We start from the raw sequence: 16,988 nt of genomic DNA on the forward strand, positions 1-16,988 counted from the left end.
CAATTCTGTGACACAAAAATGAAAAACCTATATTTGGGAGAAGTTGTGTTTGTTTTTATAATGTTAAGAGTTTTGGAATATTCCAAAAATATTCCACAATAAAACATTATATGAGAATGCTTTAGGGGATTAATTTATCTTCCCAAAAATCTGTGAAACAAGATAGAAGGAAATGAGTAACTGCAAGCTTAAGCACTGACAAATTGTAATAGATCAAACCCTGGTTAAGTGATAGGAATCTGAATTATATTAAATAATTGGTCTGAAAGCAGATAGGAACTGGTCAACTGTGACTTTTATTGTTTACTTAATATAGTGTTCAGAAATAGAAGTGGTTAAAACTGCTTGGCTGAGTAAAAACCTATTTAAAGACCTGAGGTGTAATATAGATCTGATCTCAGTGAGATCTGAACAAAACAATGACATGTTTAGTTTTTGGAAAAGTAGAGTGTTGTCCACTTCCTGTATCAGAAGTATACTGGGAGAAGAGATGTAAACCAGTGAGCCCTTCTCTCTCTGGGATGGTGCAAATGTAGATGAAGTGTGCACAGAGGCTACTCAGGTCAGGCATGTAATTCCTGCAAGACTGATTATATTAAAGTATTGGTTTTTTTTCTTCATTCCACTGTTTTTAGAAAGAGGAAAGCTACCAGGGTCCACCTTTTATGGGAGTGCTCAAAAGCAAGAAGGAGATTTGTGTTTGCATTATTCTCTTTATAAATATTTCAAGCCATTGTATCAGAGTCTCCTGACCATTGCACTGCAGGTTAAGCCACATGGCAGTAATTCAATTTGAACTCCTTCTGTAAAACTCAAAGTATTGTGCAACCAAGTGCGCAAACCATGGGGTAAAGCAGTGGGGAAAAAAAAAAAAACACCAGAAAAAAGCATGATGCTGTAACACTGTGGTTGAGGTACAAGGAAGAAATTGTAGAGCTGAAGATTCTTTTCTGATTTTTAGGTTAAATATAAGTGAAAAATAATCCTACAAAGGCAGACTGGAACACAAACTTCTCTGTTTTCATGTGAATGTTTAAATCTCGTAAGCATTTTTGGAGTTTTCAGGCTTTTAGGTACCATACCATAAAGGAGCTGATGGGTACAATTTTTTTCTCACCTGTAGAGTATAATGCACTTGTTTCACCTTTCTGTGGACAACAAAATCTCAGGATGTGAGTAGAAAACAAGAGAGACATCTGACAAGGCTCAAATCTTTCTGCCTTAGAAGAGAGCATTCAGTCTTTGTGTGTACAAGAGCCAAATATCTTACAAACATTTACTGAAAGTCTGCCTGAAATGCACATTTTTCAGCACTGTGCACTGGTATGGTGCACAAATTTGTAGGGATGGAAAACAGAAGATAAATTTTATATCATCACCCACATGCAGCAGAAATGAAAGCATTGCAGATTGACACCCAAATACTGCCGCTAAAAGCTCTTATAGGGACATGAAACCAGGTTAGGTTTGCCTCTCCTCATATGAGTGCCAAATAGTATTTTAATGTTCAGTTTTCCTGAAGACTTTATGTACATTTTTACATTTGGTCTTCTATATCTGCAGGATGTCACAGTGAATGACAATAATTGGAGCCCTGCTGAGTGTAAAACAGACCATGCAAGCAGTGCCCTTCTGTGTGCATTCCTTCTCTGTGCACATGCTGATGTGTCTTATTTTACGTTTGGATTTTTATTTTCTCTTCATTTTTTGGCTAGTGGACATAAACATAATACAAGCAGAGATGCAAGACTTAGCCAGCCTAAGAGCTTCTCCACAGGGTTTTTAATGTAGCAGTATCTGGATGAAAAAAAAAAAAAGAAATTAATCATCTAATTTTGAAGAATAACAGTTGCAACCTGGTATAATTAAATGGTTTTTGTTGTTGTTGTTTTTGTATTTATTTGTTTGTTTGTTTCATTTGTTTCATGCTCTGTACTGACTGGCTGTAGTGGAACAGCTGTGCAGCATAGTCATAAGGTTTTTGTTACAGAGGGAGAGTGCCACTGACAGAGCACCATGTTGTAGCCTGTGAATAAACTGATATTCACAGTTTATTGCAAACAAGGAGATTGCCTTAAGTAACAGAAAAGCAAAAACTATCAGGTAAGTTCTTTGGTTATACATTAACCACTCCATGCCTTCTAATTATTTAAATAAAACAAAACATGCCAGAACAAGACATGCATCGTTTGCATACTTGGAAAGAAAGAAAGAAAGCACGTGGTGGAGAGCCCCCTGCAAATGACTGTGTGCATGTTCATGGGCTCCACTGAGGGAACAGCATCTGGGGAAGGCAGCTGTTCTGCAAGGGCTCATGTATATATAGAGAAAAGAAAAGTGGTGGGCCCGCTAATAATGATGAGACATGAATTTCAGCTCTTAGAGGCCTGCAGTGAAACAATCAAACTGAAAATCCTCATTGTGGCATAATTTCTCAAATGACATCACTGGCTCCTAGCTGGGGAAATGTGCCCAGCTCCTGTGAGCAGAGGCCCTTCTCCTGTTGAGCTCTTCCTCTGGTGGATCTGAGCATGTTGACATCTCAGTTGGTGAGCCAGGTCTGGGTTAGGAGCAGACCAGACAGTTCTGTGACTCTGTATGGTCACACTGTTCTCTGGAATAAGAGGAGTAGAGGACTTCCTAATCTCATTTGTTATACACTACCTTGGTTCTTTAAACTGTTATCATTTTGGCAGCTGTAAGTATGCTCAGACTATAGCTGGTTGTTTTTTATTTAGGAATGACAAGTCTTCGATATTGTAAGTATTCTTTTGTCCAGTTGCTTTTGTAGCTTAGACTTATGACTGCTTCACACATTCAGGTTTGCACAGTTCCCAAGGAATCTTCTCCAACATGTAGGTAGCATCTATCATTAGACCTCTAAACTGTGCATGTCCTCAGGTATGTACATGAGACTGTTATGGATGTTATTGTGTACACTTACTAAAGACTTGGATCCTTGGTGCAGAGCACAAACTCATCCTATGCCTTGCTTTTTTCACAATTGCTTTGGAACTGGATCTCTGAATTCACTGAGTGATAATCCCACTCAGAACCAGCACAGAACAGAAAACAGATGGAAAAAAAAGTCAATATAGAAGCTGTATACCCTCTATAATATTGATAGATATATATATAAGTATTGATATGCCTCAATAAGTATGTAAATGCTGTCAATTAGTGGCTTGGTTCTTTGCAAAGACCCAATATAATTCTGAGATTAATTTACAGGGTAAGGTTAATTTCAGAGAGTTTTTGTGTCATTAAAGATGTCTTTCATTTATATTCACTTCTGTTATAGTTTAGTTGATTCTATTACCTGCAGAAGGACTTCCCCTTATCCACCTTTCCCTCTTCTGGTAGGGAGGGAAAGAAGTATGAGGGATGCAACCAAGATAAGGAGATGTAACTAATTTACTACAAATGATAAAAAGGTAATAAACTGAACAAATGTGAGAGAGAGGTTCTGACGGTGTTGCTCACTGCACTACTGGAAACAGAAGAGAAGTCTTCTCCTTTGTCTCTATGGTATTCTACTTCTTTCACCTGGAATCAGAAATCACATAGGGAGTGCTGGAGTTTTCTGGAGATAGTTTGTCTCTTCGCAGTATATATTCTCAGAAAGCGGGAACTTGTGTAAACAGACACTGCCAGGGGCTGACTAAGGAAATGCAGCTTACTGGCACTGTGTTCCATCAATAAAACAGCTTGCTGCATGATGTCATGCAATGGAATACTGATAAAAAACAGGACAACTTCCTTTCTCACAGCTTAGATAAGACACCTTTTATCCTGAGGAGTAGACTTCACTTGGGAAAGACATGCTATCTTATTTCACATTAGCTAAATGACGCTAAGTGGCAGTTGGCTACATTCACATAACTTGTTTACTCTTGCCATAGTCTACCATAATCTATTTCACAAGACAAAATAAAGAATGTAAAACATAAAATCATAGAATTTTAGAATGGACTGGGTTGGAAAGAACTTTAAAAACTGTCCAGTTCCAGCTCTCTTTCTACCGGCAGCATTGTCACCCGCTAGATCAGACTGCCATGTGCCCCAACCAACCTGGCCTTAAACATTTCTGGAGATGAAGCATACACAGCTTCTCTGGGAAAACTGCTCCAGTGCCCCACTGCCCTCTGGGTAAAGAACTTCCTTCTAATATCTAATCTGAATTTCCCCTCTTTTACTTTAAAACCATTACCCCTTGCTATATCACTACACTCACTGATAAAGTTTGTCTCCAGCTTTCTTTGGGCCTCTTTATGTGCTGAAAGGCCATTATAAGATATCCCTCGAGCCTTCTCTGACCAACCTCAACTCTTAACAGCCTTTCCTCGTTGCAAAGGTGTTCTAATCCAGTAATCACTTTTGTTGTCTTAACAGGTCCACATTAAAGTATGTGCAGTACTGTGACAGTGACTTCTTTTGTTTTGTTCTTTTGTAACTAGTGTTATCAATAAAAGTAGAGACCAGGACTAACTCTAGTTATGGCCAGACTCTAATCATAGAACTGTTCAGATTGGAAAAGATCTTAAAGATCATCAAGTCCAACCATGACATAACCATACCCTAACGACCCTTGAAAGAGAGCAATAAAGTCTCCCCTCAGTCTCCTTTTCCCCATACTAAACAGCCCCAGTTCCTTCAGTCTCTCTTCGTAGGGCGTATTCTCCAAGCCCTTCACAAGCCTTGTTGCCTTTCTTCGGACCTGCTCCAGCACCTCAGTGTCCTTTCCGTACAGAGGCCTCACCAATGCTGAGTACAGGGGCAAGATTACTTCCCTAGCCCTGCTCTCCACACCATCCCTGATACTAGCAAGGATCCATTGGCCTTCTTGGCTACCTGGCACACTGCTGTCTCATATTCAGCTGACTATCCATCAGTACACCAAGATCTCTTTCCATCAGGCATCTTTCCACAAGCCTGTAGGGTTGCCTGGAGTTGTGACCAAAATGCAGGACCCAACACTTGGCCCTACTGAAATTCATACAGTTAACCTTGGCCCATCAGTCCAATTAATCCAGGTCCCTCTGTAGTGCCTTCCTCCCCTCAGGCAGATCAAGACACCCTCCCAGCTTATTGTCTGCAAACTGACTGAGGGTGCACTCAATCCCCTCATCAAGAATGTTAATAAGGATGCTGAATAGAAGCAGACCCAGTACCAAGCCCTGGGGGATGCCACTAATGACCAGTCACCAACTGGATTTAATTGACCAAAACCCTTTAGGCCCAGCCATCCAGCCAGTATTTCACCCATCATAGCATACACCCATCCAAAACGTGGGTAGCCAGCTTCACCATCAGAATGTTGTGGGGAACAGTGCGAAAGGCTTTACTGAAGTCCAGGTAGATCACATTGACAGCCTTACTTTAATGCAATAAGTGGGTCACCTTGTCATAGATTGAAATCAGGTTTATCAGACAGGATCTACCATTTGTAAACCCATTTGCTGACTGAGCCTGATCCCCTGGTTGACTTTTAACTGGTCCATGATGGCTCCCAAGGTTATCCGTTCCATAACCTTCCCTACACCGAGGTGAGACTGATAGGTCTGTAGCTACCAGGATCATCTTTCCAGTCCATTTTGATGATGGGCATCATATTTGTAAGTCTCCAGTCCAAGGGAACATCCTCCATTAGCCAGAACTGCTGAAGAATGATGGAGAGAGGCTTGGCAACCGCACCCGCCAACTCCCTCAGCACTCTAGGGTGCAATCCATCCAGTCCTATAGACTTCAGAGCAGGTCCAAAACCATCTCATCATGGATCATGTGGGGCCTACTCTGTTCCCCATCCCTACCTACTAGCACAGGGGCCTGTGTTCACAGGGAGTAACAAGACTTACTATTAAAGCCTGAGGCAAAGAAAGCATAAAGTACCTCAGCCTTATCCTGATCCTTGGTCACCAAGTTGCCTTCGCTGTCCAACAAGGGATGGAGATTCTCCATAGCCCTTCTCTTGCTGTTGATGCATTTATAGAAATACTTATTGTTGTCCTTTACCTTAGTGGCCAAGTTCAGTTCTAGCTGGGCTTTGGCTTTTCTAATTTTCTCCCTGCACAGCTTCACTATGTACCTATAATCATCATAAGTAGCTTGCCCACTCTTCCAGAGACCATAAACTTTCCTTTTGTTCTTGAGTTCCAGACAAAGATCTCCCATCAGCCAGTCCGAACTCCTTGCCCATCGGCCTGTGACTTGGGGATGGTCAGCTTCTGCAACTTTAAATTAACTTCCTTAAAGCATTCCAAGCCTTCCTGGGCTCCCACAGTCTACAAAACTACCTCTCACGGGACCCTCTCAACCATGGTCCTAAAGAGGTTAAAGTTTGCCCTCTGTAAGTCCAAGGTGACAGTTCTGCTGACTCCCCTCTGTGGTTCAACAAGGACCAAGAAATCTAGCACCTCATGATCATTATGCCCCAGACAGCCTCCAACCTTTACATCCCCCACAAGACCTTCTCTGTTAACAAACAGCAGGTCCAGGATTTTGTTTCTCCTTGTTGGCTCCTTTACCAGCTATGTCAGGAAGTTATCTCCCACATACTCTAGGAACTTTCAGGACTGATTATAAATCCAGCAGATGTCTGAGAAATTCCCCACAAGACCAAGGGGGAGAGACCTTGAGACCTCACTCAACTGTCTATAAAACATCTTGTCCACCTCTTCATCCTGGTTGGGTGGCCTGTAGCAGACTCCCATGGTAATATCAGTCTTATTGGCCTTTGCTTTTATTCTGACCCATAAGCTCTCAACCCTGTGATTCTGGAGAGAAAAAATAAAATTAGGAAAAAAAAGCTTTTTTTTTTTTTTTAACCATGCAAAAGATAACAAATGAAATAAATTGCTCTGGTTACTTATTTATTTCAACATCAAATACATTGATAAAAATCTTGCACCAACTGGGTAGCCTATCAGATTTTTCATTTAGACTGTTTAAAACATTTAGGTGCAAAACAAAGAAATAAAACTCACCAAAACAAAGACATGAATAATTTTATATGCATCAGTGAAAGAACAGAATACTTCAACAAATACATTATGGCAGCTGAGTCTATACCAAATAAAGGACTTTCCATTGAAAGACTACATAGTGCACACAAAAGCATCAGTTTTATAGTATATACAATAAGGTGATACATAAAGTGGCTTGTTAATGAAAGTCTCAAGAGTAGCAGTCTATCTCTTCATTTTCCAGTGGGCACTTTCTAAAGAAACAGACTTCTAATTATAGGCACACAGGAATACAGAGCAACTAATTTGCAAGATGGCAGCATATACTTTTTTTAATTATTATTTTAATTTTTTTTAGGCACATTTGAATGCAGAAGTTTTTTATTTTTTTTAGCTTTTTTTTTTTAAACACAGTGCAAAATAAAGTAAGGCTATTTACATTTGAAAGATGAAAGATATTGCAAGTAGAAAAAGCAGGATATTAATGTCAATTCTCAGATCAATTCGAGATTATGCTATAGTTGCAGGTGGCAGCAAAGTCTGGTTCATATTACGATATGATTGTTTACATAACTTTTCCTTCACATATGCCGAATTTATATCATCTGTAAAGCTATACTGCAGCTGTAGGTAGCATTGTAAAAGGCCATCCCTTCATTCAGAGAAAGAAACTCATTTTGCATAAGTTCAGCTGAGAATGCCTTATATACAAAACCCCATTAGGTTGTGTTGCATTCTAGTTTTAAAGCAGGATATATATAAAAGACAGGCTTGTCGTATTCCTACCAAAGCCTGTAGTAAGACTCAGACCATAGTGAGGCAGAATTTTTACATTGCTGGTAGTTTGTTTAATTTTAAACATTTGGCTCAGCTCCTAAGGAATCAGTCAGCCTCAGCTGGGACAGAGAAAAGCTCCACTAAAAACCTGGTTTTTGGGATGATCTGAAAGGGTTGAGTTTTTATTTCTTCATTTTATTTTATTTTTTTTTCAGTTTAAATTGCAGCAACTTGCTGAACAGTCCTTGCAATATCCTTTGGAGCTCAGTTCTTTTTTACTTTAGTTAATATAATGTTAAACTATTAAACACATTAGTGTACAGGAGAAAAAAATATTCAAAATATCACTGAAACACAATAGTAAATTTATCACGAACACGCACCAAGAAACCCTCATTAAAATAATTTACCCCAGTACAAATTCTACTGCCCCAACTGACAGTTTTACCTGAGACAAAGTCTGCAAGATTGAGACATGGCTCGAACCATTACAAACCAGAGTAGCTTTTACATATTGTTGGAAAATCAGTCTCCACTGGGTGCTACACATTACTCTATGTCCTCTCCTGCCTCCGTAGTTTTTGGTAATATTTCAGGAACAACAACCATATTCTCAAGCAAAGCTGGTTCATTGGGTCTATTTCTGGCTTATGCTGGTATTACATTGCCTATGATTCTAGGTGTTTGGTTGTTTTTTTGTTTGTTTGTTTTCTGTCTGTTTTTTTGTTTTTGTTTTTGTTTTTTTTTTTTAAATCCACATATAAACATTATAAAATAATTATTTCATTAGCTGTCAAGAGACATCTCTATGAACATTTTGGTAAAAGCATTATTAGCTGCCTTGAGTAGCTTTCTTTAAATTCTTTTTCTTTTTTTTTTTTAACATGCTATACATATCTTTGTTTAATATCCAGCACCAGGTATTCAAGGTAGTACTGGCTTGTCAGCTGCAAATACAAAGCATATATGTATATATAGAGATATGTATATATACACATGTAAAATATCATCCTGTGAAATTATTGAATGTCAGGCACAATTGTCTGCATACATAAGAGCATAATTTGGAATTCCATATGAAAAAGCTACCACTTTTATATAATAGACTTTAATTTATTGACTAGCTACATTCAACAGTCTGATATGAGAACAATTGTCTTTTCAGTTAACTGTGTGAAGGTTTACTATACTCGTTACTCATTACCATCAAAGGTTTACTATATTCATTAAGGTGCTGCTTCAAATAAAAGATCATCAACAGTTAAAGACATGGGTCCTGAGACTGCCCCAAGCTAAGTAAAAGCATCACTGGAAATCACTGTTTTTCTTTTTTGGGTGCCCTTAACAGTTGTCACCACAGGTGTGGGAGGACGAATTGACTCTAAATGATTTCACTGCCAGGGCTGAGCCTAGGAGAGCATTTGTAATTATGACTGTGAACTGACAGATTATTTCCCATGTTATGGGTCACAATTTGATACCCTTCAATCTGCTGCATACCACTTCAAATCACACTTGCCCAGTTTTGCTGGGACAATCTGTAGAGATCAACGGTACTTAACCTATGGAGAATCATCAGAATCTGGCACTATCTTGTGAATTGTTTTCCATCAACTATTTTCTTCTTCTAGGCCAGATTTACATTTGATTTGATGCAATGCATTTTTGGGGATGTAGGAGGGGAGACATTTATTTAAAACAACTTGCTTAGCAGCTGCTGAGCCACAGGCTTGATCTTTGTGGCTTGTCATATAGAACACACAAGCTGCACATAGAGCACTGAAATCTTGTAGCACAAGGCTGCAAGTAAATAATGATGTGTAAGTACAGAAGTGTGTCTACAAGAATTCCTGTGTTCCGCTCAAATCTTAACCTGCACTCATATGAGGGCATTCATAATGTTTCCAGCATGTTCAAAAACCATCTACTAATTGTGACAAAATGTGCATTTTCTTTCAAAGCATTTTAAAACCTTCCAAATGCCCTTAGGTACCAAATTTGCACATATGCACACATACATACTCTTAATGAATACACAAAAATACAACTCCTTTAGCATGTTAGGGAAAAAAAAAAAAAGACAGTATAATACTCATTGATAAAAGGCCTATATACTTACAGTGACTGCTTCACACATTCAGGTTTGCACAGTTTTCAAGGAATCTTCTCCAACACGTAAGTAGCATATATCACTAGATTTCTAAACTGCGCGTATCCTCAGGTATGTACATGAGACTGTTATGGACAATATTATGTACACCCACTAAAGAATTGGATCCTTGATGCAGAGCACAAACTCATCCTATGCCTTGCTTTCTTCACAATTGCTTTGTAACTGGAACTCACTGAACAAAGACATTGCTTGTCTAACAGTGAGCATGGTTAGACATAGGAACTCCTGTACCGCATTGGTCGCATTATTTCCTATATTTAGTCATAGGATATTACAATCAGCATGACCTAACATAAAAGCTAAAAGAAGCATCCCCAAACCCTCCTATGGCACTGTGGCCAGCTGCTAAGAAGCAGCCTATACATGTTCTATTGAACTTCCTTACTTACAGGTGGTCATTTCCAACCAGCTACTATAGTCCCTGGTCTGGGCTAACTCCCAAATTGCACATGAAAAACAAGTGTGCAGGTAGCACAGACAAAGGTTGTCTTTAAACAGATAAAGCATCCCTGCAAAATATAATAATAAGATTCCAGTACCCAGCAACATTCTGTGATCTTTGATTTTCTAGCATTAAAGGCAGTTCAACAGCAGCACAAATGACCATTTTGGTCAGTTTATACAATGGATAAGTTGGTCTTTTTCTTCAGTGTCTCTCCTTCATAAGCTGCTGAAATTCTTACTGTCAGTGGACCTTCTGTATATTTATGGTTGATCTGCAGAATCCAACTAACCTGCATGAAAAATGATTACACACACGTATGGAGAAAGCCAGATGCACCCTGGATGTGCAGTTTTGAAGTCTTCATGTCTGAGACACACTGCCCAGTTCTGGTGCCACAAACGAGGTGGATATTAACAGTGACCTTTGAGGTTGCCTCAGTGAGAGCTGAAGAAAAGCAAGATAGATAGTGCAAAACCTGTTGCACTGGCTCTGATCGCAACCCTCCCCAGTCTTGTTAGGCAAGACTGCCATGAATGCGATCATCCCACCTTGCTATGCCAGTCTTGCACAGGTATCCTCATCTCTTGGTTTGTAGCACAAGAAAGCAAAGGAGAGGGAAAGATATTTCATAAAATAGCTTTGGTTTGTGTATGTATTAGAAGGCATGGATTTTTGGTTTTGTTTTCCAGGCATGATGATTTCTGTAATCACCTGGTCTGATTTGAGAGCAATTATCCATGTTATCTCTGCTTGCCATATTGCCCATGGTTTATATACAGCCAAGCAACAGAATTGTATTTCCTAGGATCAGACAAGACAGGATGCACACAATGTAATTTAGCTAAGGGCAAGGATAAGAGGATCTAAAAGTTTGGTCAGTATGATCTTGAAAAGAAGCTGTCTGCAAAACATTATTTTTTCGATACGAAGAGTCTTCTTCCAATTGAGGAAGAAAGGAGGCAGAAATCTAACCAAACTATCAAAGCAATTCACTAGCAGTGTAGTTTCACTGTGGCAACTAAGATGCCAATCAGCTTCCTATTATCCCTCACAAAAACTCATGCAGAATCAACCAAACTGCTTCAAAGTTTCAGTCATCTCAAGGACTAAAAGGGCACAGAATTTGGGGTGGATACCAAGAAAGACTCCCACTCGGGAAGATACAAATATGCATGGGTGTTATGGCCTATTAATTTATGGCAAAACAAATGTTACAGCTTATATTAGGACTTAGCCAACCCGCATTCAAAAGTAGACTAAAACACTGCAAATTTCAAATTAAGTTAGCCTGACAGTCCTTGCTAGCTGTCCATAGTAATGAAATGTCTTTCATTTAGAATAAGAATCAATTTAGGCAAGTGCTTGACAAACACTCAAATGGAAAATACAGGTGGCTGATGTCACTGGAGTGTTGACATATGTGGCTCCATAGATGACATGAAGCATGAGCTATGTAGTACGCTGCTGGGTTTCTCATACCATTACATACGCTCACTTTTGTTTATATTGTATTCTGCATACTCTCCTCTTCTTTGCTGTTAATGTAAAAGGACTGCAGGGAATGAGATGAAGCTGGTGCAGTTGTCAGCAGGCTTTGGTTCTCCTCTTCCATTGGTGCAGCACTCCTGGCTGCCGGTGCGTGTAGGCGGTGAGCGTCCAGCATCTCCAGTAAGAGGTCATAGAGTGGAACTACATTTTTACATTTCATATTGTACAGGTGCTCCATTCCTTTGTTGCTGTGGGTTTTAACAAAACAGCAGTTATTTTCCAAATGTACTATGAAAAAAAGCTATCAGCTAATCTTTGTTCAGTTCACTCAAATTCCACCCTGTACAAAGCAACAAACTTAACAGTACAGTTGTTGCACGCTACTACAGTTTGCAGAAGACATTTTTCTCTCCTTTGCCTAAATGGTGACTTAGAGCAAATAGACCCCTATTTTCTGCATTTTGATTAAGTGGATGGGATGAATCTTGGCTTTCCTACAGTTAAACCTAAAATATTAGATTTTTTCCTTAGAAAATAAACTTTTAGACAATTTGTTAGCAAATGCCCTCTTGTAATAGTATCCATTTGCAAAGCTACAGAAATAGTAAATCTCTGTGCATCTGAAACTTTCTTGGTCTACCAAACCATTAAGAAAATAAACATCAGCATGGTTACTAATACAAAGGCAGTGAAACTCCTTAAAATACACACATGAAAAAACATACCTTGATGTTAAATCTGCATTTTTCAGCTCTGGGATCTTTAGTAATGTGTGATGCTTATTTTGATTTTAATTTTATTAAATGTGATCTTGAAAATTAAAATCTAGATAACAGCAATGCCTCTATATTTCGTTAAAAAACAAAATCTCTGATGCATCTTTGCCTAGGCTTTTCATGCTGCAGACACCCCAGCCAGTGAGCAGCTAACTTCAGAGGTAATTACGTAAGGGAGAATCACTGCTGAAACTAGCAACAAACCGCATGCCTAAGGCCCTTCACCACTAATTAACAAAGAGCAAAGTGCTCTAGATTGGGACTCAGGAGACCTGCTTTAATCTTCCTCCATAATATACATATAATGACAATAATCTCTATTCTAAAATGATTTGCAATCAAGCCACTTGTGAGAGGTGTCCATTTAAAAGCGAGATTTTTATTAAATCTTATCTTACAGGAGACTAGAGTTCATAGAATTAGACTGCTATTACATTATTTTTCATGTACTGCCTATCTCCCAAAAAGAATAGCAAGACATGTAGTATTAAAAGCAGACAGTGCTTATGGCATTATCAAAACTAGAAGGAAAAGAAAAAAGAGAAATGGAGAAAATGTTTACTCCTTTCACACAATAATCCATAGTACTGTTTTGCAGATCCATCTATTTTTATGGAAAGAGGAAAGTGACTTAAAAATCACACACACAGAGTGAAGTCCAAGCACATGTATACATTTGCGAAACCTCCTGCTTGCACCTGACCATATGCTTGCTCCTACCTCATATGCCTGATGTGAGAGAGGATGAGGAGGAGCTGAGCCAGTCGCCGGTGCTGCTGCTGCAGAGAAAGACCTGACTTTGCCATTAAGTGTATCAGAGTATCTGTGATTTTGTCCAGAACACGGTGGATATAGTCTCTCTCTTCTAGAGATTTCAAGGTGCTGGAAAGAAAAGTGTACACACCTGGAGTAGGAAGGAGAAAGAAAACCAGAGAAAAAATCACTCTGACAGTCAGACTTATTCCCCATATGACTAATGGTGGCCTCTTTGGCTGTGTGAAGCCACAGGAGCTTCCTGTGAGCACCCTGCTTTTTAAGGCCGCACTGCATATCAAGGTCTAATCTCCTGACAGCTGGGAAGGATATGGGGACAGTCAGGACAGAGGAAGGAGTGGCTCGGAAAAGCGTGGGAAAAAAAAAATAAAGCAATCCTTCTAGGAAGTCCTTCTAGAAAGGACTGCTGGGAAATGGCAGCATTGACTAGGAGCCCATCCACAAAATTAGTTATTTTGATTAAAGAGGTGAATAAGGAAAATAATCACTTCACAGACATGGGAAGAACAACTTCATCCCACCCAGCCACTGCAGTTACAGCAGGAAGACAAAGATGATGCCTCTTCCTCACCCTGTGCCCCCCAAGGTCAGGGCTAGCTGGTGGAGGTGGCATGGTTCACTTCTACTCTGCAGCCAGACCTGACTTTGAACTGCTCTATTCTCTCGGTTATTCAGCCCGAAAACCTTGAGGAGATGCTGCTGCCACTTGAGAGCTCTGCAGAACTTACTGACCTAGCCCAGGCTGACAGCAGTGTTTGCTAATTTCTCTGCTGTTTAATGCTTGAATTCTGGTGGCTTGCTAGGCAATCTAGGACTGAACAATATGTTACTGCAACACATGCAAACAAAAGGCTTTGTTTACAAGCACTCGCCTCAATAAGATCTTCCAAAGCAAACAAGAGCTTTGAAAGGCAACCTGTTTCAATACAGCTGTCTTTCTTTTCTGTCTGAAAGTAAGCAACCTGAAGATCTGGACCAGAAGGAAATCTAAAATGGAGATCAAACTGACTGAGACTAGTTCTCCAACAGCCCCTGGAACATCTAGAAAACACTTGAGCTTCCACCTCTTCAGTGCATGTAGCATATCAGATTTCTAACTAGGAAGTTCTCTACTAATCCACACATTTTTTACCTTAATTTTGTTCTGGGTGACAATGGACAGGCAATGCAAAGCATGTCAAAGGACAGCTGTTGCCCTCAGCACCAGTTTCTTAAATCTTCTGGATTGACCTAATAACTCCAGATAGATCACATTACTATCATACAGCCTCGAATTATCAAAGGCTTAAGTAGATATATTGATACCAATAAACATGGTCCTGGTGACTTCATTTATCTGTAAAGTACTTGACAAATCCTGTGCTTCATATCGTATGCATCAGCTTACAGAGCCAAGTAGAAACTTTGTACTGTCTTTGGAAAAAAATGGTTCATGGAATAGTCTTTCATTTAGCTTTTCTTTAAAGCATCACATATAGAAAAACGCACAATGCAGTTAGAGATATTAAGAAGAAAAGCAGTAAGACTCATACATACACAGACATATATGTACACTAATTTATTTGTATTGTTTGTAGCTGGAGGTTGTACTGTCAGAATTGAAGATAAGCATACCCATCCATGCACCAGAGCAGTCAAAGTACAATTTCTTTACTATTTTCTTGATGTACCTCACCTTCTCACATCATGTCACTACACCAAGGGCCTAATACTTAGAACTACTGTAAGCTGCATGTGGGTTTTATGATGCTGGACTTTCTGTTCTAAAAAGAAACAAAAACTTGTGAGTGCTAGTGTATGTGTGTGTGTGTATGTGAGAGAGCGAGAGAGAGAGAGAGAGAGACAGAGAGAGAAAGAGATTAAGACTTCAAAAACAAAAACAAAACAAGAGGATAACTGAAATACAGCACAGCTTCTGGAAACCAGTAGTAAGACTTCTTTAGTTTTGTAGTGATTGTTGCTTTGAATTTGATACAGACAGTGCAACGGCCTCTTTTCTCACAAACATTTTAATGAATATTATTTGTACTGAAACAAATTCCCCAGAAAGGAAGAGTTCTTGGGGCTTTTCTCACCTGGATGACAATTAGCCACCCTCACATCAGTGTCTACTGATGATATGAGGTTTATAGATCAGAGATTTCCTGTAGGGGCAAGATACTTATAAATGACTGATAAAGGAAACATTATCCTCATAAATCCCCTGTGCTTCCAAAGCAGTTTTCTTCAGCCAGTGGATGCTATTTTGTACTTGTAGCAACACCCTTTACTTTCACAGGTTTAAAATCAGCAAAAGCAAAAAATCTGTCAGGCATAAACGTTTCGCACCTAGGTCTGGCCCAGAAGCTATTAAAAAATATAAATCAAGAAAAAAAAATAAAAAAAAAACAACCCTCTCCCAAAAAAAAATGTAGAGACCTCAGGCAAATGCCAGTCAATAACAGCAAAGAAAAATGAAGATCAGTTTTCTTTTCTGCCCCAGGTGATTTCTCCTGCCTCAGGCCAGTGACGAGAAATTTCCCCAAAAGTACCAGCTATCCATCACACACAGACACACACACACAAGCAGAGCTTTGGAACAAGAGTGCAGAAAAATTGTCTTCACAAAGTGAAATTTAACAATCTCAATGGTCTTTCCAAGCTCTGAAGCAGAAAGAAAGCCAAAAGCAGGATTGAATATCCACCGGGTGGTTTTCCAGCTATATATCAGTATTGTAAAACATTACAGGAGACAGAACAGAGCTAGCAGGGCCCTGCAAACAAGCTAAGCCTAACAGGTTGTGCCCAAATACAAAGATATCCACACCATGGTTTCTCCCAGGGACAGCAAGGTTACTGTGACAGCTGTCGGCATACGTATCAAGGTATAGGTATATAAATATTGCTATATACCCTGACATATTATTGGATGTGCAGAACGGAAAGTCTTCAACATCTTTTCTGTCACAATAAACCTCAGTTTAAACTTTTTTTACATTTAGTGTTCACTATCACAAAACAAAACAAGGATCTTCTTCCTCTTCCACCAAGCCCCATTGGTTTTTATCTGAAGCAAGGCAGTCTGAGCTAAGAGCAAATTCAGCTCCGTGCCATGCACTTATGCAATTCTCCAGTCCTCAAAATAAAGATATTGATTAAAAGCACAATTCAACAAGAGAATGAAAAATCAAAAGACCAAGTCAGATGGAGTGATGCATCAAGGAGGCCTGCAGGATGACTGAAATCAGCTAAGTCTTTTCATCTCCGCAAAAGTATCAGCTAGGTAAATCATCTGCTAAGGAAGATGTGAGCTACATCCTTGCCTGCAAAAGGAAAACCTATGCTTTGCCCCACATAGCACCACTCCTCTTTTCAGATCCACTCAAACATAAAACATCTGGCATCATGTTTCCCTTTTATGTTTCTGGTGCTTATTTTCCAATCTTAAGAAACAGTATTCTATGTATTCAGTGAACTGACTGTGCTTTGCTTTTTGGTTGGACAACTTATTGCTGTAGCTTTAGAGAGGCACATTCTGTTTTGTTATTTAGCTGAAGACAGTGCTGTCCTTGTTGTTACAGACATGCTGTCTCCTTGATATCTTAGGAAAAATT

The 16,988-nt window shown here is 39.3% G+C and overlaps 1 protein-coding gene across 1 annotated transcript in view; it reads right to left on the bottom strand.

The window, feature by feature from the left end:
• Positions 1–6,861: 6,861 nt before the first annotated feature.
• ESR1 (estrogen receptor 1) overlaps positions 6,862–16,988 on the bottom strand; it is a 174,706-nt gene continuing 164,579 nt past the window's right edge. The window contains 3 exon segments of the mRNA XM_048936161.1: positions 6,862–11,879; positions 11,882–12,093; positions 13,342–13,525. Coding sequence (XP_048792118.1) covers positions 11,839–11,879; positions 11,882–12,093; positions 13,342–13,525 — 437 coding nt within the window. The 3' untranslated portion in view covers positions 6,862–11,838.

Source organism: Lagopus muta, chromosome 2, assembly GCF_023343835.1.
Source record: "Lagopus muta isolate bLagMut1 chromosome 2, bLagMut1 primary, whole genome shotgun sequence".
NCBI lineage: Eukaryota > Metazoa > Chordata > Aves > Galliformes > Phasianidae > Lagopus > Lagopus muta.